Below are 21,858 nucleotides of genomic sequence, written 5' to 3' on the forward strand. Positions count from 1 at the left end.
CATTCCCGAACAATTTCTTCAGTGTGGCAGGGTGCAGTGAAAAAGACCACTGAGAGCAAGGAATGCCAATGCCATGAAGGAGTATATGTGGTGTGCAGCAATCTCTAGGAAAGTGGTACATGCACATGAATGGCAGGACCTAAGGTTTGCCAGCAGAACGCTGCCTAGAGCATAACACTGCTTCAATCCGCCGGCCTGGCTTCTTCTCATACACAGCAAACTGTGATGGACTGTGTGTTCTAACACCTTTTTGTCCTCCAAGCCAGCTTTAGGTCTTTAAGCAATTCGAACTCCAACAGCTCTTCAGTTTGATCCGACCAGACGGGCTAGCCTTTGCTCCCCACCTGGATCAGTGAGCTTTGGGCCACCTGACGATGCTGTCCTTCCTTGCACCATGTTTTTAGGTACTACCTACTGCATACCAGAAACACCCTACAAGACTTGCTGTTTCGGAGATGCTCGGACCAAAATCATCTATTCTTGATTATATGACGTATATTATGCGTCTCTGCTGTTGATGGTAATATTGGTGAAGTAAATCCACACTTTGCTGAAGTAGTGTCAGCAAACTCTCAAGCAGCGACAACAGTACCATATACTCCGCCGTTGTTGTGTATGTTTGTTCGAGCTTGCCTTTAAAATCGGCATGCACTGTGCATGTCTACATACCTAACACATACTATGTACACACATGACATCACCGTTTTCAAAGATTCCCAGTATTGGGTGTTTATACAGAAACGATAACGGTGGCATCTTCAAAAATATGAGTTTTCAGTCCCCAACGCTGTTGTCGTATAAACGAACAGTCAAAACACATAAAAAGCTTCTAATTTTTGGCTGAAACATTGTGATGTAAACGGACCCTTAGTGTATAGCCAGCCTTATCCATGTCGGTGTAGCAGCTGCAAAAAACAAAATGCACAAAAAAATTTTTTTTTTGTAACTATGAAAATATATTACTTTCTGCTGCACTCCGTTTTGCTTTTTCTTTGTTACCGCAAAGGCTTTTAAATGATCCTTGCACTCAGAGACCAATTATATCAACTGCTGTCAGCTTCACACTGTACAACTTCAGACATGTTTTCTTTCTGTAAATGCTCACTCAAAACAGAGACAAACAATTTTTAAACAGAGGTTGCATGCTGGTTGTGCGGACTGAACATCAATGTCTTTAAACTTTTAGCTATTAAAACAGCTACTGTCATCGTGTTGCTGTAGAAAACCATAGAGGGGAAAAAGAGTGCAAATTTTAATCTAAATATTGCCATGATGTTCAAAGAAAATATCTCTATAAGTATAATTTATATTTAAATCAACTCTGAATTTTTCAATTATTTGATAGCATTATATAACTGCGCATGTAACTTGCATGCTGCTCACCAACAATGGCAGAAGATCCCATGTGACAAGCACCTGGATGAGAGGAGCTTGTGTGTTTGTCACACCTTTAGAAGCATCATGTCTTGAATTCAGAATGAACATTCATAAATGCCCCATACTGTGCAGCTCTACTGATGTGCTGAAGCACACTTCTGCTTTGAATTAGTGAGTCACGGATTTCCTCTCTGAAAAGCTCAAGGCTAATGTGATGCCTGCGGTGAGCCTTATGCCAACACAATAAAATCAGACTGTTTATGACCATGGCTGATGACTATAGTTCCCATATGGACACTCAATTCATTCTTGTTAGCCTGTCCACACCCACTACTCATTTATCGTGTTTTATTACAGTGAGCCTGGACAGTGCTTTATGAGCCTATATGAAAAGTAACCTGTCCTGGAGGTCTTTCATGTCCAAACAGCACTTTAAAGAGGGACAGTTCAACCAAAAATAAAAGTTCGGTCAACAATGTCATTTCAAACCTGTATAACTTACTTTCTTTTGTGGAACATAAAAGTAGATATTTTGAAAAATGGTAGTAATCAAACCTTACATATCATTTATATGATCAAAAACACATTTGAGACATGAATATCATTTTAAATATCCTTGTATTCACATTTTTTTGGGAACTGTTAAATAATTATGTAATGTTGCTGCAGAGCTTTTCGGATTCATTTTATTCTTTGTAAATTGAGAAATATGATTGTAAAAATAATAATTATTATTTACCATTTAGTGTTTTAAGCTGGGGGTGGGGGGTTGTCTCATGTACCACCAAAACCACATCAATAACACCTATTCATTAAAACTAAATCACTTATTCTTATTATTATTTTTTTATATTATTCATCATTATTATTTGTTATAATGAAGCAAATTAATTTGACTATAATTGACTTTAAAAGACTTCCCAAGCAGTTTTTCCTTTAATGAGATACATTAGCTTTTAAGAGTTCAAGAGGAACTCGTGCAGAAACAATCTCAAGATTTAATTGTCTCTCATTTAAAAAATAATATCACTAAGTATGTTTTACAGTTTTAACAAAGCAAAGGTAAAACTGTTTTCTGGTTGAGAATCACTGTTTTAAGAAAGCTCTTCACATTGTGATGTTGAGAAAAGAGTTTTGAAAGGTTAAATGAAAATCATGTCTTAGTGGAGAAGAAAGGACCTGCATTAACATGAAGAAAAGCCAGTGATAAATCACTTGTCTTGCTACAACATGGGAAGGTACATGTGTCTTATCTCCGCAATTCTAGCGGCCAGTCAGAAGATCAGTGGAATGTAGAGGAGGGGGAAATGTGATGCAGCTCCAAGTCAAAACATCTGCTGATAGTTTACACAGGAGTGCTCAAGCATCTCCTGGGATGCTCGGTGAACTGGGGCAGGGGGTGTGCATGAGTGCAGCTGAACAGTGCCTCCTAGAGGAAAATGTTTGTCAAGCTGAAAAAAAAGATGAATGATTGATTGTCCATGTTAATGAAAGCTGTTCTTTGAGATGCTCTTTTATCAAAAAAAAAAAAAAAAAAAAAAAAAAAGGTTGGAAAAAATACCCGTGCCCAGCAAATAAATACAAAACTAATTAAATAATTTTGATAACAATAATTATGAATATTAATAAATACATGCATGTATGTATGCATTCTCTCTCTCTCTCTATCTTGCTCTCTCTCTCTCTCTCTCTCACACACAACACTACATTATTTTATTTAATACATTAGTTTTTCAATTATTGAATTATCTGAATGCATTATTTAAAAAAAATAAATAAATAAGAAAAATAATGATAACAGCAATTTCTTTCTAAAATCATTGCATATCTGTAATGTGTGCATTATATTAGACAAAAATAAAAAAGTTTGTTTTTTGTCTAATATATATATATATATATATATATATATATATATATATATATATATATATATATATATATATATATATATATATATATATATATATATATATTCATTACCCGAAAAAGCATTTCTCAGCTTTCAATTTCAGACAATTAATTTCATTACAAAATACACATGTCAGTATAATTACGGTATAAAAATGACTGACACATAAATCATTTCACCAAGTTTTATATTTAGAATCAACAAACAATAAATAAAATTACTTTTTGTTTTCATAAACACTAAAACAATAACATTACCAATGATGTCTGGATTTTAAATTGCAACGTGACGGGCAACTGTTTATCTAATAAATATATGAAATATTAAAATAAAGCTTTGAAAAAGTTTCATAAAATGCCAAACCTCACATCAAAATGCTAACTGATTAATAAATGGTTATAGGTATTTTATCTGAGCCAAAGATAATTCTAGAAACTTGATCCGAATTTTTTTAAATGTGTAGAATCCACTTAAGCTTGTTCTTCATCAACCCTTTAATATTTATTTTAATATTGTCTGGCCAAATTTTTTGGCCAGACAAAAACTGCATGCAGCCTTAATGTACAGTAAGTGTAATTCTATAAAACCACTCTCTGACACTAGGTGGCACTTATGGAACAGAAGAATTAGAGCTGTTTCCCCATAACCCCCGTGGACAAAGCAGCATTACGATTGAGTGCACTACTTTATTAGGTAACCTATTAGATGGAGCTAAGATAAAAACAAAATGCCATCAAATTCAATTGTATAATTCCCTTAGCCCTCTTTAAAAACCTCCCAGCTTTCCATCATGTTTTCACACACACGAAAGTACCGTTACATCTTTCATACCTCAAGAAAGCCAATGTCCATAAACTTGATATTCAACTACAAGGAAAAAAAATTCTAAGGAAAAGGTTGAGCAGAAAACAAGACAGTTGAAGGTAAGGAGCATGAGGTCTCTACTCACATCCAGAACGAGGCGTTTGGAGACCAGAGTCTTGGAGATGTGGTAGAAGGTGAACTTTCACAGTATCCAGCAGAATAGGGATCAGCTGTACCGAGGACAGTCCAGACGTGGCACTTTAGCGATCAGCACTGCTATCTGTATCCCGATCTGCAATAAAAGCTACATTTCAAGGACACATCCAGCAGCAGATTTCACAGATGGCTGTGAATACATCAATATTCATTTCAAATGAAATGAATGACTATTGAAGTAACAGTCATCACTTCCTGTGGGCATTTAGCCCTTTCAAACACGTCTTAAATGGTTATGAGATTTTTATTAACCATTTTAATTAAAATAATTAATCCAATATCCATAAATGCAGAAGTGTTACCACCATTAAAGCAGCAATTACAACAATTCAATCTCTTTGACTTTGTGGCTGTAATGAAGGAGGAGACTTATAATATATCATATTTTACTTTTTTAAATGTAACAAAATATTCAATACTGAGGGAGGCAGAATCACCATATTCATCACCCACTAATAATTTCATTGGGAAAACTGTGCATGTATAAGCGTTGCACAATTGTTTTCATGTGCGTGTTTTGTTTTGCTTAGTTTTTCGGCAAAGCAGTAATCTGTTCTGATTATCTAACACTCAATGCAAATTACACAGCAATGTTAGATTATAATTGCAAATTAGACCAAAGTTCCAAAATATTCCATTCAAGTGATCTGTCTGGGAATAATTAGTGCTACATTCTGCACATCTCCAAATATATTTTCTCATTTGCATTTATGCATTTAACATTCACTTTGATTCAAAGCAACTTCCAGTGCATGTAATGTATGCATTTCACTATTATGTGCGTTTCCTGAGAACTGAACTTTCCACTACCTTTGTTTTGCTACCAGTGTACTCCTAAGTTAAGCTATCAAATAATTACATGAATAAATATTTATAATATATGAATATTATTGCAATCTTTGCAAAAACCTTCACTATCTATTTCTGTAATTTTTTTTATTTACTTTTGTATTGTCACTTTTGCATCCAATGTGGAAATGACAGGTCAGTGTTTGTGCACTGCATCTTCTTCCTTAACTAATGTATGCAAGTCTCCAGCTATTCGTACAGTGTCAGTGCCATGGTCTTTAATAAGATAGCACATTTAAGCCTACAATTAATTTTCATGTGCATGTGATGTTACTCCACAACAAGAATTGAGCACAGTCATTAGGCAATAATAAACCAATAGTGTGTAATACCAACCCATCTAAAAAACTGTGCAGGACACAGAAACAAATGCATTGAAAAACGCTGTATAAAATGAGAAAAATATCATGATAAATGGATGTTCAAAAGAAATGTTTTTTCTGTTTTTAATTTAATCATTTGTGTTATTGTTCACATTCCCTCAAAACCAACATCTCCCAATAATACTAAAAATCAAACATCTACAGTTATTGTAAGAGAAACAGATGTTGATTCAAATCCATGGATGTCACATATCTTTATTATAATGGATTTTCTTTTAATGATGCAGATATTTTCGGGTCAAAATTAATGCACTGTATAAAAGTGCCCCAAAAAAATCAATGTCTCCAGGATTGCTCAACAACACATTACAGCACAGACTTTAAGTGCAATTCAACTACAGGCCAACTGATCTTTCACTAGAATCACAGATCAGACTCTCACCCACTAAACAGAGTTTAACGGTACTCAATCATGTCTGATCGTTCTTTTTATTAGATGACTGGGCATAAACAGAACAGGAAGAGCACATGGTCAGGGAATGAACTGCATTTCTCTTCATATAGTGATAACTGTATGTACACTATACACTAACCTGGTTGACCAGCTCGTTAAAATTAGTGATGAGACCAGCACGGAGAGATGATTTCTCTTCTACTGAGAGAGTACTTGATTAGAAAGAGAGAAATAGAGAGTGTGACAGATAGAAAGGAGATTGTCAATACTGAATCGAGTGTCCCTGAATCACAGAGGAAAACAGGGACACTAAAAAGTATTTTGGTCACTCAGGCCACTTTTTAAAAATGTATGAATGTCATTGCATTATACAGTAGGTAAAACAACTATATCAATACAAGTGACATTTATTTTTAATAAAGATAGCCAAAGCACACTTTTTCAAGCAAAATGTTTCACAAAATAAAAAGTACCAATCACTCAATCACTCTACCATGCAAAAGTCCAGTAAGGTTCTTTTTTTATTATTATTGTTGACTGCATAGGCATTTATAATTTTACTAAAGATTTCGATTTAAAATAAATTCTACAAAAAAAAAAAAAAAAATATTAAGCAGCACAATGTTTTTTTTTTTTTAAACTAATAACAAAGTTAAATTTTAAATAAAGAAAACGTTCTAAATTCAAGAATAAAAAAAACATTAAAAAAAGCTATTTACAATTGTAATAATATTTCACATTAAGGTTTACTGTATATATATATTTTTTATTTTTTTTTTAAATCTAGCCTTTGAGATCATGATAGACTTCTTTAAATGTTCTTTAAATAATAAAAAAAAGAAAAATCACCTAACAGACCTCAAGCTTTTGAATGGAACCCTTCTATTTCCTATGTTTTTTTGTTTTTGTTTTTTAATGTAAAATCTGTACAGCAACAATGGCACTAAAACCTGAGTACACATTGTTCTAAGCTGAAAAAAAAAAAAATCACACCCTTTTAACCTAGTACACCTTTAAAGACTGAGCACTTTTGTTCAGCAGAGCTAAAATCTCCAGCGGGTCACTGACTAACCAGAATTTGGACTGAAGAGTTTCTGTGAATTACAGCAGGGCGACAGAATCGAATTAATCAGGGCGTTCACTGGAGGCCACAGGGGACAGAAGCACTAAAGTAAGAGTCTCTCGAAATCGGCTGCTCTGTCACTTCTGAGGGCTGGAGGACAAAACCACAGAACAACCGGACAAAGAGGTTTTTAAGTACTGCAGTTAACTATGCTCGACCCTTGATACCGGGACTGTCCTGTCTGATACAATATTATATCGTAATTCCATTTCTCACAATACGTGTTGATGTTTTTTTATGTGCTCATGCATATAATTTTCAACAATTAAATTAACTGAGCTAAAGGCATGAGAAACAGAAACCAATATCTCACATGTTTCAGTATAGTGATTTAATTATGATTGTGATGCATCAGTCATTATGTATCTATGTGTAGTACACATAAAAAGATTACTGTATAGTGATGTGTGAGATAGTTGCAATACAGAGCTCTATTTCATGTGACTTTGTATATGCGTAAGCATTATTTTTGAAGAACCAGAACATTCATAGGATTCGACCTGACAGAAACACTAAAAAGATCCTATGAAACAACATTGCATTGCCTGAGGCTCTGTTAACACCAAAAACAGAAACCACACACTGCCCACAGATGTTAGCCAGTCATAAAACTTGAATTCAGTCCTCTAGCAACAGCAGCTTGCGTTATGAGATTGTTCAGAGTTTGGAATGTTTGAGGAAATTCATTGTTTTTGCAATTCCATCTGGTGCTGCAAGGGAAACAAAAATGCTTATAACATCTTTAAATACTTGGTACTTTAGAGGATTTTCACTGAATTAGTACCTGTTTTTAGTTTGATATTTAACAATGAAAAACAAGCTTGACTAAATTGTAAATTAAAATTTATGAAACAATTAGAGGTTTGAATAAAGCAAACAACAAGGGTAGAAATGATAAATCCCACTGCATTTATTCAGTGTTTTGCATTTACAATTAGGATACAAAGAAAAAATGCTGTTCAGGCTAAATAAATATGACCATTTTGAAGGATTAGTCACTTAGTCATCAGTCATCAGCCATCAAATGAAACATTTTGAAAAGCAACCTGGATTTTTTTTTCATGGTCTGCAGTTCCAAATGACACTAATTTAGTTACATCAATAATGTAGAAACCACTGTTAAAAAAAAAAAAAAAAAACATCTAAATTATATTAGACCGTGATTTTCTTAATGGGATGTTATTAGTTGTTAGACTGTGTTTTTTCTGGTCTGCTTTGACATAAATGTGATAATAGTTCTACTGTATGTGGGCGATGAAGACATTTCTGAAATGAACATCAAGTTTCATCTCTGAGTTACAGAGACAATCTTGATAGAAAGTCTAGAAATGGTGATGAAGAACCAGATTCACTTACTGGGGTGCAACTCTTCTTCAGTAGCGATCGATGCCATTCTTGAAGGACAGCTAGCCCTCTCACACTGATGTCCAGCAAGTGATTATTTAAAGATGCTCTGAACAAGACCAAAGAAAAGGAGCGAGAAATGAATCTACAAACCCAAAAACAATCAAACTTTGGGCTGAAGTGAAAAGTTTATACTTTATTCTGTAAATAGCATAATCCATTGCAATGATTGAGGTCTGTAATATATTTTAACGGAAGAAAACAAAAAACAGCAATATTGTTAATATTAATATTTGTTTAATAAATAATATTATTTATTTATTACATTTTAAAATAACTGTTTTTTTATTTAAAATAACTTTAAAATGGAATGTATTCCTCTGATGGCCATTTTCAGCAGCTATTTCTCTAGTTGTCACATCACCCTTCTGAAATCATTCTAATATGCTAATTTGGTGCTAAAGAAATATTTATAATCAACACTGAAAATAGTTGTGCTACATAACATTTTTGTGGAAATAAAGATTTTTTTTTTTTTCAAAATTATTGTTGAATAGAAAGAAAAAAACTGCATTTATTTAAAATAGAAACATTTTGTGAAAAATAAATGTATTTACTGTCACCTTTGATTAACTTAATACATCCTTGCTGAATTATTAATAATCTATTTCCAAAATAAGACTTAATAACTTTTGAAGAGTAATGTATTAGTACTATATTTGTTTATTATTTATTGATTCAATATATGAATATATTTCACCATTTCCCTTCCCTTTAACTTTTGGCATGAGGTGACATGAGATGAGGGGGAGTGTCTGATATTTTTTTATTTATTATTATTTTATTCATTTTTTAAAAAGTCATTTATGACATCACTAGTGGCACAGAACTTACAGGCGTCACTTTTAAAAATATGTAAATAAGTGGATTTATGCATTTCCTGAGGTGAGGTGAGGCAAGTTAGGTTAGCGAGGCTAAAGTCTAACACTGAATAATTAAAGGCTATTCCACACTGGAATGAGTTTCAAGGTTTAATCCAGCATGCCATGTCCGAATAAGAGCGCGGGGAGCGAGGAGCAGGCAAGGGAACTAAAAAAAAAAAAATAGGTGGAACCACCTTGCCACAATATTAATTCCTGGCAGATTTGTGGTGTTACACAACTGTGTGTTGTGTTTAGCAAAACGTGTTTTATGAAATTGAAAACTTAGTAAATTAGTGCATGCTTCTGCTGTTCGAGTGTTAAAGCTTTCAGAAACTGTGTGACAAGGAAAGATTTAACCCTTTCTCTCTGTGTTATTTCCAACTGCGTACCTTTCGGCACAGGTGTGCATTGTTATTGAATTTCACTATTCTACTTCCATTAATTTTAATAAATCTATTTTGCACAAAATTGTTCCTCTCAGGACCTTAAGGACAAGAATGTCCTCATTAAAACTGCTATGTTTAATCGCAGTGCCATTTAACTGTAAAAGGATGGCATTTTGTTAACAGACTTTCATTCTGCTGTTATTTATTTTTACATTTTTACCAAATGGTGAATTTTTTTGGCCTATAAAACAAATACTCGCTTTATTCTATTTTGTAGAGCCAACTGAATAAACAATGCAACTAAAATTGTGTGGGTGTGTTGGTATGGATGTCAGAGTTTGTGGTTTGTGTGTGTGCTTGTAATATTTGAGTTTTGCTGGCATCTACTGGGGAAAACTTAGTACTGCGCCCCAAAACAAAAACGTTTTTTCGAGATATCAACTTCAAATTTGAAACACAAGTTGTTTGGATTTATGGCTTTGATTTTCTAGCAGGTATAGTGTCCAACATGTTTCATAAATTTTTTTTTTTTTTTCACCAATCCACCATGGGTTTTCTTTAAAATGAGACCCAACCTAACTCTGTGCTCAGTGACAGTTGTATTTTTTTTTTGACATTGACATTTGTGTCCACTATGGACCTAAGGGTTAAGCAAAGTGTGCAAGCAGTTGAACAGGTTATCTCACGAGCGCCGGGCGTTTGGTGGGGGAATCCTGCCGGCAGTGTCCGCTGTGGATGCGGTGTCTCTGCACCAGTTCATCAGCCGAGGGGTCTGTCCAGAAATGATTGGCCGTCTTGGCTTTTGTGTACTCCAGAGCACAGGGGCCGACTGAAAGACACACAGCATACGTAAAAACATCCTCAAATTAATCTAGCCCTCAATGCATCATCATATCACAATACAATAATATACAGTGCAATTAAAATGATCATTAATTTACTTTTTAAAATGGATATGTTTGGGGTCAGTACTTGTTTTGTTTTTTAATGAAAGAAATTAATATTTGCATTCAGCAAGGATGCATTAAATTGATCAAAAGTGACAATTATTGCAAATAAATGCTGTTCTTTTGAACTTTTTATTCATTTGTAAATTGTGAAAATTAAAAAGCATCACATTTTCCTCTAAAATATTGTGCAGCACAACTGTTTTCAACATTGATAATAAGCAGAAATGTTTTTTCAGCATATTATCATGATTTCTGAAGATCATGTGACACTGAAGACTGGAGGAATGATGCTGAAAATACAGCGGAGCATCACAGAAATAAATTACAGTTTAATACATATTCACATAGAAAACAGATATTTTAAACTGCCAATAATATTTCACAATTTTATACCATATTTTTATAAAATAATGCAGCCTTAATAATCCCAAACTTTTCAATATTAGTGTATATATAATGTTCAGTTGATTTTGCTTATTTTTCTTCAAAAATTACAAGACACAAATGCTTGAAAACTGATACCAAGCAAAGATGCGAGGATTGGGCCGTCGACTGGATCTCTCAGCAGAGCTTCTCTTTCATAAAACTTGCTGAAAATATGAATAGAAACAGCTCAGTTTTATTTCATTCATTCAAATGAATCTATGTTCATTGTAACATATTGCTGCCTAGTGCCTAGTTCACGTTTTCCATTTCCAGTGTAACGATTATAAACACCTCCCTTATTCATTTTTGATTAGTAATATGCATTGCTAAGAATTCATTGAAAAACTTTAAAGATGATTTTCTCAATATTTAGATTTTTTTGCTCCCTCAGATTCCAGATTTTCAAATATTGTCCTCCTAACAAACCGTGCATCAATGGAGAGATGATTTGTGAATTCCTCACCTGCTGTTCTCCACCAGATACAGGAGGATTTTGTCCAGGAGCTTCTCTGTGAGGGCCGTGCGGATCCACAGGTGTTTGATGGCCAGCGGAGACAGGTTTAGAGAGCGGGAAGGTTTCCGGACGCTCTCTTGACTCGTCTGACCCTGGTTCTGTCTTGTGTTGTGAAAGTTAAAATCATGGTGATTTATTGAAGAACTGAGCCTTTTCACTTTGATACTTAAAACTCAAGTATATGATTCATCAGCGCACAATCAGCATTCATTTTAAACCACCAGAAATATTTAGATTACTAATTTAATAATAATAATAATAAGAAGAAGAAGAAGAAGAAACATACATCAATACAGTTATATCTAATATTTTAAATATAATTAGGATAAGAAAATAAAGAGAATAGTTAACATTAATAATTTTTATAAAAATAAAAATAAAATAATAATAATTCAATGTAAATAGACATTATTAATAATTCATAAAATAATAATAATAATAATAATAATAATAATAATAATAATAAATGATTAAAATTATATGTAGTAATATTTTAAATATAATTAAAATAAATACAATAATCATTATTGTAAAATTGAATTTTTTAATTATTATTATCACTATTATTGTCATTATGTTTCGTTTGTATAGCAAAAAGATAATACTAGAAATGTGAGAATTTTACCTAGACAGCAATAATAATAATAATAATAGTTACTATTATTAGTAGTATAATTAACTGTAAAATATGAATAACTAATTGATTAAAATGAATATATCACTTTATAATGCTAATAATAATAATTATCATAAAAATTTATATATAAAACTTTTCTAAGAAAAAGGAACAGACAAAGAAAAGGGTAATGCCAGAAATGTAAGAATTTAACCTTATAATAAAAATAATATTAGATTAAAAACATAATCACATTCTTTGTAATAATAATTTTAATAAGGGAAAGAAAAGAGTTGTGTTGTTTCTCACTTGTTCTCGATGATTTGCTCCAGTTCCTGAACTTTCCTGCAGAGTTCCTCGGCCGGTGGAAACATCTTCCCCATCTTCATGAAGAGAGCCGCCAGCTTGTTGCTGCGCAGGAATCCAGCGGCCCGTCGCTTCAGCCCATGAAGAACACACGCTTCCACCACACCTGCTCACACACACACACACACACACACACATCAGTACTGTTCAGCTGAGAGCACAGAAGGAACTGAACGATCACACACACACACACACGTCATCAACAGACTGGAGGTGGTTTGATAAACGGATATGATGTGTGTGCCATCAGTCAGACGAGTGAACCCCAGTCATTAGCTGTTCTTTCAGCAGCCTTCTCACACACACACACACACACACACACGCACACGCACGCACACACGCACACACACGCACGCACACGCACACACACGCACGCACACGCACACACACGCACGCACACGCACACACACACACACGCACACACACGCACGCACACGCACACACACACACACACGCACATGCACATGCACGCACACTCGCAAATCATCGAGAACAAGTGAGAAACAACACAACTCTTTTCTTTCTATGTTCCTTTCCCTTATAAAAATAAATAAAATATAATAAAAAATAATAACATCATTACTATTATAAAAGATGTTATTATATTATTTTTATCTATTATAAAGTCAAATTCTTACATTTTTGTCATTACTCTTACTTTTGTCTTTTCCCTTTTCTTCATGCACACACACACACACAAACACACACACACACACAAACACACACACATACACACACACACATGCACAAACACACACACATACACACACACACATGCACAAAACACACACACACATGCACAAAAACACACACATACACACACACACATACACACAAACACGCACACAAACAAGCACACACACACACACACACACACAAAAACACGCACACACATGCACACAAAAACACACACACATGCACACACACACTCACACTCACACACACAATCACAGACTCTGAGAACTGACACTAAAAGCTGCTTTAAAACAGCTCATCATCTGTTTCATGCGGATGTTTTTTTGTGCGTTTACTGTATATACTAAAAAGTGTTTGAAAAAGGGTTATTATAGAAAAACAGTTAAACTGTTAAAAAATTTTGTTACTTGTTATTATATGAGTTATTATAGTCAATGAAAGTTTCATTACTTGAAATAAAATATTAAAAACACGTGATTTCTGCTATTTGCCAAAGCAACCTTTTATCAATTGAATAAAGTTTAACTTCATGTACTAAAATTATGAAAACTGAAATTGAAATAAAAATATATAAAAATTACAATTTACAACAACAACAAAAAACACAAGAAAATGACAAAAACTAAACTAAAAATTAAAATGAAAACAGAAAATATCAAACTAAAAAAACAGATTCAAAATATTATTATTAATATTATATCAGGGATACTTAAATAACACTGGTTACCTGATTATTACCTGTGATTGTTTCATATTTTTATTATTAACAACAATAATAATTGTAATAACATAATTGTAATTAAATATAGTATTGCAATTCACAACATAAAAGTAGTAATATTAATAATTGTTCCAGTTCTTTCAGGATTTTTTAAGGAAAGGTCATCTTACCGCAGAAAGAGAATATGCGACTGCTGTCTTCATGCACAAACTTGCGTGTCACGGCCTCCTCCATGATCTGCTTGACCTGAAAGTCCAAGAAGAAAACCAACATCAGTATCTTCACTGCAGTGTTCAGCCGCTGAGAATCATGGGTAGCGGGTGAGGAGAGTGTCCTGCGGCTGACAGTGAGTCACAAACACACTCTCTTACTCACAGCTTGTTTTCTCTGAGTCTCATAATGAGTGTACAGCATGTGCAGATGGACATATGTGCACCGATCATAGCAGTTTTTACTCTTTGACGCCTCGTGATTCTGATTTCGAAATCATATTCATACAAAAATTTTATTTCAGCTCCTTTTCATTTCAAGTATTTGATCAGTTGGTTGATTCCCCAGAAAGTGTTTGATTATTTCCATTAGGTGGCGCTGGTGCTGGAGAAATAACACACTCACATTTTCCCAGATTGTTTAGAGCTAAAAAATATAAATATTTTTTTTTTCTGAAAATGAGCATTTAAGAAACTTAAAGCTTATTATTTATAATTAATTATAACTAAAAACAAAATAATATTGTTTAGGTAGTCTTTTGTTTTAAACAGTAAGTTATACACTTAATAATTGACTGTAAATAGGAATATATTTCATAAACATGAATTAGTGACATAAAGATCATGAACAAATACTGCATTTGCATGAACATATGATTAGACTGATATAAGTCAATTTTTATTTAAATGTTTTTTAACCTTCACATTTAAATATCTAAATGATTACTTTTCATTAAAAGTATTTATAAATTAATTAAGGTTTTATTTATATATTGATAATACTAATAATAATAATAATAATTCCTTACATTTATATAGCGCGTGTTTTAATTATATAGGTTTTATTTTTGTCATTTTAGCATTATAATATTTATAATGTTATATATAGTTATGTATTAATTTTTCTAGTTTTTATTTAATATTCTGCATTTGAAGTTTTATTGTTTATGTTAATGGACATCCAACCCACTGAAGCTGCATTCGTGGATAATTAATGCGTTCATTGGGAGCGTATGAGCATGGCCTCGCTGCGATCTTGCATTTCTTTCTTCATGGGAATGGTGCGGCATTTTACATTTTGTCATTTTTATCCAAAGCGACTTACAATTGGGGGATACATAAAGCGATTCTTCTTGAAGAGGCAAACAGACACAGGAAGTGCTTATACTACCAAGTTTTAGACATTGTTCAAATATAGTAAGTACAAGCTAGAAAGAAAAGGAAAAAAAGTAGCTTAGAAAGAGATGAGTTTTCAGCTGTAACTTGAAAACTGTCAGGGATTCAGCATTCCGGATAGGGTTGGGAAGATCATTCCACCAGCCAGGAACGGTGAACGAGAATGTTCTGGAAAGGGATTTTGAGCCTCTCTGATTGTATCATGAGGCGCTACTCACTAGCGGATCTCAGACTTCTGGAGGGGATGTAGATTTGTAATAGAGTGGAAGTAGGCAGCTGCTGAACCTGTGGCTGTTCTTTATCCAAGCATTAATGTCTTGAACTTGATGCGTGCCGTAACCGGTATCCAGTGCAAGGATATAAAGAGAGGTGTAACATGGGCTCTTTTGGGTTCATTGAAGACCAGTCATGCCATTGCACTCTGAGTCATTTGTGGAGGTTTGATTGTGCTTGATGGAAGTCCAGCCAGAAGAGCATTGCAGTAGTCCAGCTTAGAAATGCCAAAGGCCTGGACAAGAACTTGTGCAGCATGCTCTCTTAGAAAGGGCCTGATCTTTCTGATGTTGTGCAATTCAAACCTGCAAGATTGTCTTTGCAATGTGGTCTTTGAAGGTCAGCTGATCATCAAAGGTTACACCCAGATTTCTGACCGAAGTTAATGGGGTAATTGTAGAAGGGTTGTGAAATCATATGGTAGAGTTGGGAGTGGAAGGGAAGACAAGAAGCTCAGTCCGAGGTGCATGAGGAGGGAGACGACGGGTCCATCGATGACTTCGTCAGCTCCTCATGCACCTCCGGGGAAAAAGGAAACCAATCATCCAGCCGCTCAATTGCTAGTCCCAAATACAGCAATTATATATCTTCAATACCCTCGATGGCAGCGCAGCTAGGGTGTACGTAGACATTCCCCAGGTGGAGAGAGCAGTTGCGGTGCACCTGTGCCCACAAAATGCCACCCAAGTATCCCATCCAAAGCCTGTAAACCGATGGCTGCACTCGCTACAAAAGGGTCCACCAAGCCAAGGCACTCAAACAAATGCATGTGGGTAGTTCCAACCCAGGGCCTTACTTAATCGTGCCCAAGAAAGGATCTGCGTGTCTTGAATCGGGCTCTGCACAAACTCCCATTCAAGATGTTGATGCAGAAGTGCAGCAGTTGACCTGAGGGATGCTTACATTCATTCTTCCTTAACACAGGCCGTTCCTACGGTTTTGCATTCCAGGGTTGGGCATGGCAGTACAGGGTTCTCCCCTTTGGTCTGTCCCTGTCCCCCTGTGTATTTACCAAGGTTATGTATCTACCGATCACATCTTCTGGGCCGTGCAGGCGAACAGGCATTCTCACCATTTGCGAGCAGTGCAAATATCGCTAAATGACTTTTTCTTGCTGACTGAAAGTGAAAATGGCGTGCTCAAAGTTGGCCGTTGATAAGAAAAGAAAGTTTAAGTAAAAATATGCATTTGTGCTCCTCGTGGGAAGCAGAAAACCAATGTGTTTAATCTGCACCGAGACGATAGGAATCATCAAAAGTGGTCACGTAAAACGCCATTATGAAACCAAGCATGCACATTTTGAACAAAATTACCCTCAGAACACAGAGGTAAGGACCATAAAAATAAACCAGCTGAAATCATCCTATGAAGCTAGAAGCAGTGTAATAGTTAGATCAGCCACACAACAGGAGTGGGCAACGGAAGCCTCACTGAGAGTAGCATGGGTCCTGGGAAAACAAGAAATCCTTCTCTGATGCTGATATAGTCAAGGAGTGTATGAGTGAAATGGTGAATGCTCTGTTTGAAGGGACTCAAAAGGATGAAAATAATCCAGAAAATACGTATAAGTAATGACAACTTCTCAACTATCTGAGAGCATCCTCTGCAACATCATTTGTTGCACTCATTTTTAATAGAGGTGAATACAACATTTGATGATTTGTCCGGTGGCTTAGTAAAGGCAAGGTACTGGAGCGATTTTGGGCACTGCGGAAAGTGCTGGAGACATTTCTATTGAATCAGAAGTGTACAAAAGCCAAACCGTTTGTGGATTTCATAAAGAAGTCATGGAAGTTGTTGCTTTTCTAACTGACATTACTTCCCATCTCAATGACCTTAATATAAAGCTCCAGGGCAAAAACAGCACAGTGTGGGACCTCATGTCATCCTTTCCAGAGGAAGCTGGAAGTCTTCAAATGTGACTTACAGCAGGACCTGCTTCACTTTACAACACTTTTGGATTAGATTGCAGGAAAACATCACCGTCATAATTATGCTGAATTCCTGGAAAAGCGGATTAAAAAATTCCAAACTCGCATTGAAAATTTCCCTCTGGCAAAACAAGTCTTGTTGTGCATCAAAAATCCATTTCTTGTCAAAAATGTTGCAGAATTCTCAACTGAATCTCACGAAAGTCTTCCAATGGGCCAATGCTGAGCTAATTGAGCTCCAAGAAAACCTAGCACTGCAGGAATCTCACTGTGTCCCTGTCACCTTCTGGACGAAGATGGTTACTGCAGCAGGTGTTCCTCTGCTGCAGAAGATGGCCCTTCAAATTCTCACCATGTTTCCCTCAACGTACTGCTGTGAATCTGCCTTTTCAACCATAAAAATGGTGAAAAACGCTTAACGCAGTACACTCACCAATGAACACTTACATTCGTGCCTCCGCCTGGACCTCACACCTTTTATATAAGTTTAAACAACTGTTGGCACAAAGAAGGTGTCACCTTTCATACTAAAAGTTCTACCGTGTCATTTTTTGTGTATAGTTTTGGGGAATGCCTTTTTTTGTGGTTGGAGTTCTATATTTGGAATTTGATGGTCACTTTTCCAGGCCTCGGACTGAAAGGAAAATTGGTAAGTGGACCTTTCAAGTTTATATTTGAGTACCTCTGGTGTTGGCTGTCACCCTCCACCCTCCACCATGATGCAATGTACGGCCAGTCCCTGGGAAAACGCAATCTCATCATCATGTTCTTGAGGGGTGCCAGAAGGTTGAATCCTCTTAGGCCACCCATGGTGCCCTCCTGGGATCGCTCTACAGTCCAGGCTGGCCTTCAGAGGGATCCCTTTGAGCTGCTGGACTCAGTTGAGCTCAAGTTCCTGTCTTCTAAGACAGTGCTCCTGACCGAGCTCACTTCCATGAAGAGGGTCAGGGACCTCCAAGCATTTACGGTGAGTGAAGCGTGCCTTGTGTTCGGGCCGGGATAATATCACATTGTCCTGAGACCCCGGCCTGGATATATGTGCCTAAGTTTCCCACCACGCCCTTTCGCGATCAGGTGATGAACCTGTATGCACTGCCCTCGGAGGGAGCAGATCTAGCTTTGGTGTTGCTGTGTCCCGTAAGAGCATTGCATATACATTGCGTGGACCTCTTCCGGAGCTTCAGAAGCTTTGAGCAGCTTTTTGTCTGCTACTGAGGTCAGTAGAAAGGGAAGGCTTTCCCCAGCAGAGGTTGGTCCACTGAATAGTGGATGCGATCGCCTTGGCCTACCATTCCCAAGGCAAGCTCTGCTCCCTGGGGTTGAGGGCTCACTCCACAAGGAGTGTTGCCTCCTCCTATGAGCTGGCCACGGTGCCTCTCTGGCAGACATCTGTAGAGCTGCAGGATGGGCTTCACCAAACACTTTCGCAAGATTTTACAGTGTTTGCCCTTTTACTGGTCTAGATGTCCATATGGCTTGAATCCCTGCGGGTGATCCAATATGTGTATTCTTCCGTGGTAAGGTTTCCCTCTCTATGAACCCGTGTCTTCCCTTTGACAGACCACTCTGTCAGTCTCTGCTGGCAGCCGTTCATCCCTACTCCTAGGTGGGACCTGCCTCAGAGACCCATTCCATATGTAGTACTACCCCAGCCCGGGTCAGTCTATGACATTTTCAGGTGGTGCATTGGGGAGGTTACGAGGTTACGATGACTACTTGTCAACATTTGCAAGGTTGTGACAGGGTTCAGGTTGTTGCACTTTTCATTGTTTTCATGACATAACCCTTGTTACATGTTGGAGGGAACGGAGGTGTTATCTCTGAATGCCACAACCTTGAACCATTGCTGGTTGCCAGTGACACGTTCTCGGCTCCTCAGCATAAAACCTGAATGAGTGGATGCACCTGTCGCCTATTTATACCCGTATTCATGGCGAGTGGCTCAGGTATGCAAAATCCACTAACCAAATTTCATTGCTATTTTCTCTCAAAGTCAGAGCGAATTGGGGCTCTCATGCAAACCCCCAAATGTCGTCATGACATAACGTCTTCATTCCCACCATCAGGGAACGAGGGTAACGTACGTACATTACCAAGACGTTTTTTATTTTTCTTTGTAATGTTATTATTTACATATTGTTACATCATATTGTATTCTAAGTATTAACCAATTAAGGTTACTATAATATATTTATCTAATGACTCAAGGATTTAATTTACATATTAACATATTCCTATTATTATTATTAACATATTGATACTCATATGATATTGTGTTCCAGAGTATTATTATGTGTTTCTATCAATAAACTATGGTACTATTACAGTGCTTTATTGGAAATTAAATTAACTTTACATTAAAGATTACACACCGCACAGATCTTTCTTTCTAATGGATTATACTCATGTGAATATAAGTGACTAAAATGAAAGACTGGGACACAGATGATGTTCAGTACTGTAAGAAATACATGTCATCTTTCACAACAACCATGCTTTTTCCTGGATTCACAGTACAATGAAGACAATATGACATTTTCATCATGCTGGGTTGCTTGAAAAAATAAAACAAATAGCTGATGACACTGAGAGGACAAACCAGAATGACCTTGTTTTTATGCTCTTCTTGATAAAACACACGGTACACGACTGTCTAATGAGCATATGTGTGTTATTGTATTATCAGCATCAGTGTGTCTGGTATGACACATTAAGCACATGCAACCAGATTAGATTTAGTGATCGACAGCTTCTATCGATCATCCGCTCAGTATCTGATAAACAATGAGACACAGGCGGAAAATTTCCCACCTCCTTCTTGACGTTGCGCAGCAGCCTCTGACGCGTCTCCGATTCTGTAAACACACAAACACACAGATTCTCTCTCATCCAAAACTCATCCTCACGCGCTGTTTTTGCACAGATTATAATCTGAAAGACTCACCTGCCATGGCTGGAGTCCGCTGTTCTTGTGAGGGATGAATGTGCGCAGGATGAAGCGCGTCGTCGTGAGTCAGATCTGCGCGCGCAGGGCGTGGCGTCGAGCGTCAACGCGCCGCAGTCATGAGCGATATATCGCGCCGATCATCGGTTCTGATCTATAGTTCTAATCTGAACCTTGGTTGTAATCGATGTCAAGCCCAAAACCAATGTTGGGAAGGCTACTTTGGAAATGCAATAGATTACAAGTTACCCTATTCAAAATTTAATAAATAGTGCACCACTATAATCATGACAAGAAACCTTTACATTTTAAACATTTCAAAGCAATGTTCCCAACATATTTTTCTAACCTTAATTTCTTATCAGTGTTACATGCACCATTAAAGTCAAACACAGCATGCAAATGCACCAATTTGAAAGCTAAAGTGAATATTTTTTAATGACTTGAAAATAGTGCTCAAGTTATTTGTAGTGTTTCATTTTTTATATATATTTTAAAACAGTTTAATATTTGCCCCCAAGCATTGATTTCCAGAAGCATTTTTTACATGCTTGAGGGCAATTTTTATAATGAAATGATGTTGTCTTTAATGTTAAACAGGCTGCTTAAATTTCCCTAATTACTTTAATAAATATTTTAAACTGTTATTAATAACAATAGACTGTTTAAAGTTATATTATGAAAAACTTTGATATATTATTGTTCTTTATATTGTAATAATGATTACTCAACACTGATTACTGTCAGAATTTCAAAAACCTTCATCACTTGAATTAAGGTGATAAAAATATAAGTTTAAAGCACATAAGGCCACCACAAATTCAGATTTTGGCATCTCTTTTTTTTTTTTTTTAGATTGCTCTGATGTTAAATATTGATTTAAAATCATAACAGATACAGTTTAATAGCTATGATACTGAATCTTGATCTTTGAAAAAAATGACATAAACCCAAATAGTAAGTAAAACAGTTATCATATAAACATGTTCTATTATGTGTCCTAAATTTCTAAAACATTGGAGTCTCATATTTTAGAGCAGTCCAATCATTTTGAGAAAGAAATCAATTAAATCTCTCTCTCTCTCTCTCTCTCTAGAGGTCCCCCTTAATTGAGGTCCCCATGGGTAAACAAGTTTATAAATCTGAATTATTTATTTATTATTTTTTTAAATGCAGAAGGTTTTCTGTATGGGTAGGGTGATAGAAGTTTGTACAGATACTCTCAATGTAGGCTTAGATTGAGACTACACACTAGCTTAATTTATCATTTATTTTTTTGTCGTTAAACTCATTTCAGTTGGGCTCTGCAACAGAGGAAAAAAATTGTG

The 21,858-nt window shown here is 35.8% G+C and overlaps 1 protein-coding gene and 1 pseudogene across 1 annotated transcript; both read right to left on the reverse strand.

The window, feature by feature from the left end:
* LOC113106823 (importin-11-like) overlaps positions 1–9,731 on the reverse strand; it is a 118,624-nt pseudogene extending 108,893 nt beyond the window's left edge.
* Positions 9,732–10,249: 518 nt separating this feature from the next.
* Positions 10,250–20,688, reverse strand: LOC113106784 (small G protein signaling modulator 1-like). Its single transcript, XM_026268811.1, has 7 exons — positions 20,531–20,688; positions 20,398–20,441; positions 14,168–14,243; positions 12,524–12,686; positions 11,548–11,700; positions 11,181–11,248; positions 10,250–10,537 (listed from the first exon to the last, which is right to left on the reverse strand). The coding sequence occupies exons 1-7, from the start codon at positions 20,535–20,537 to the stop codon at positions 10,386–10,388; spliced, it is 663 nt and encodes a 220-aa protein (XP_026124596.1). The 5' UTR covers positions 20,538–20,688; the 3' UTR covers positions 10,250–10,385.
* Positions 20,689–21,858: the final 1,170 nt, after the last annotated feature.

This window comes from Carassius auratus, chromosome 8 (assembly GCF_003368295.1).
Source record: "Carassius auratus strain Wakin chromosome 8, ASM336829v1, whole genome shotgun sequence".
Classification (NCBI taxonomy): Eukaryota; Metazoa; Chordata; class Actinopteri; order Cypriniformes; family Cyprinidae; genus Carassius; species Carassius auratus.

Bases quoted from the DNA above. Each gene is read 5' to 3' on its own strand.
- LOC113106784 (XM_026268811.1), bottom strand. The intron at 12,687-14,167 runs GTAAGATGACCT...GTGTGTGAGCAG, and splicing joins TCGCATATTCTCTTTCTGCG to GTGTGGTGGAAGCGTGTGTT. The intron at 11,701-12,523 runs GTGAGAAACAAC...TCACAACACAAG, and splicing joins GAGCAAATCATCGAGAACAA to ACAGAACCAGGGTCAGACGA.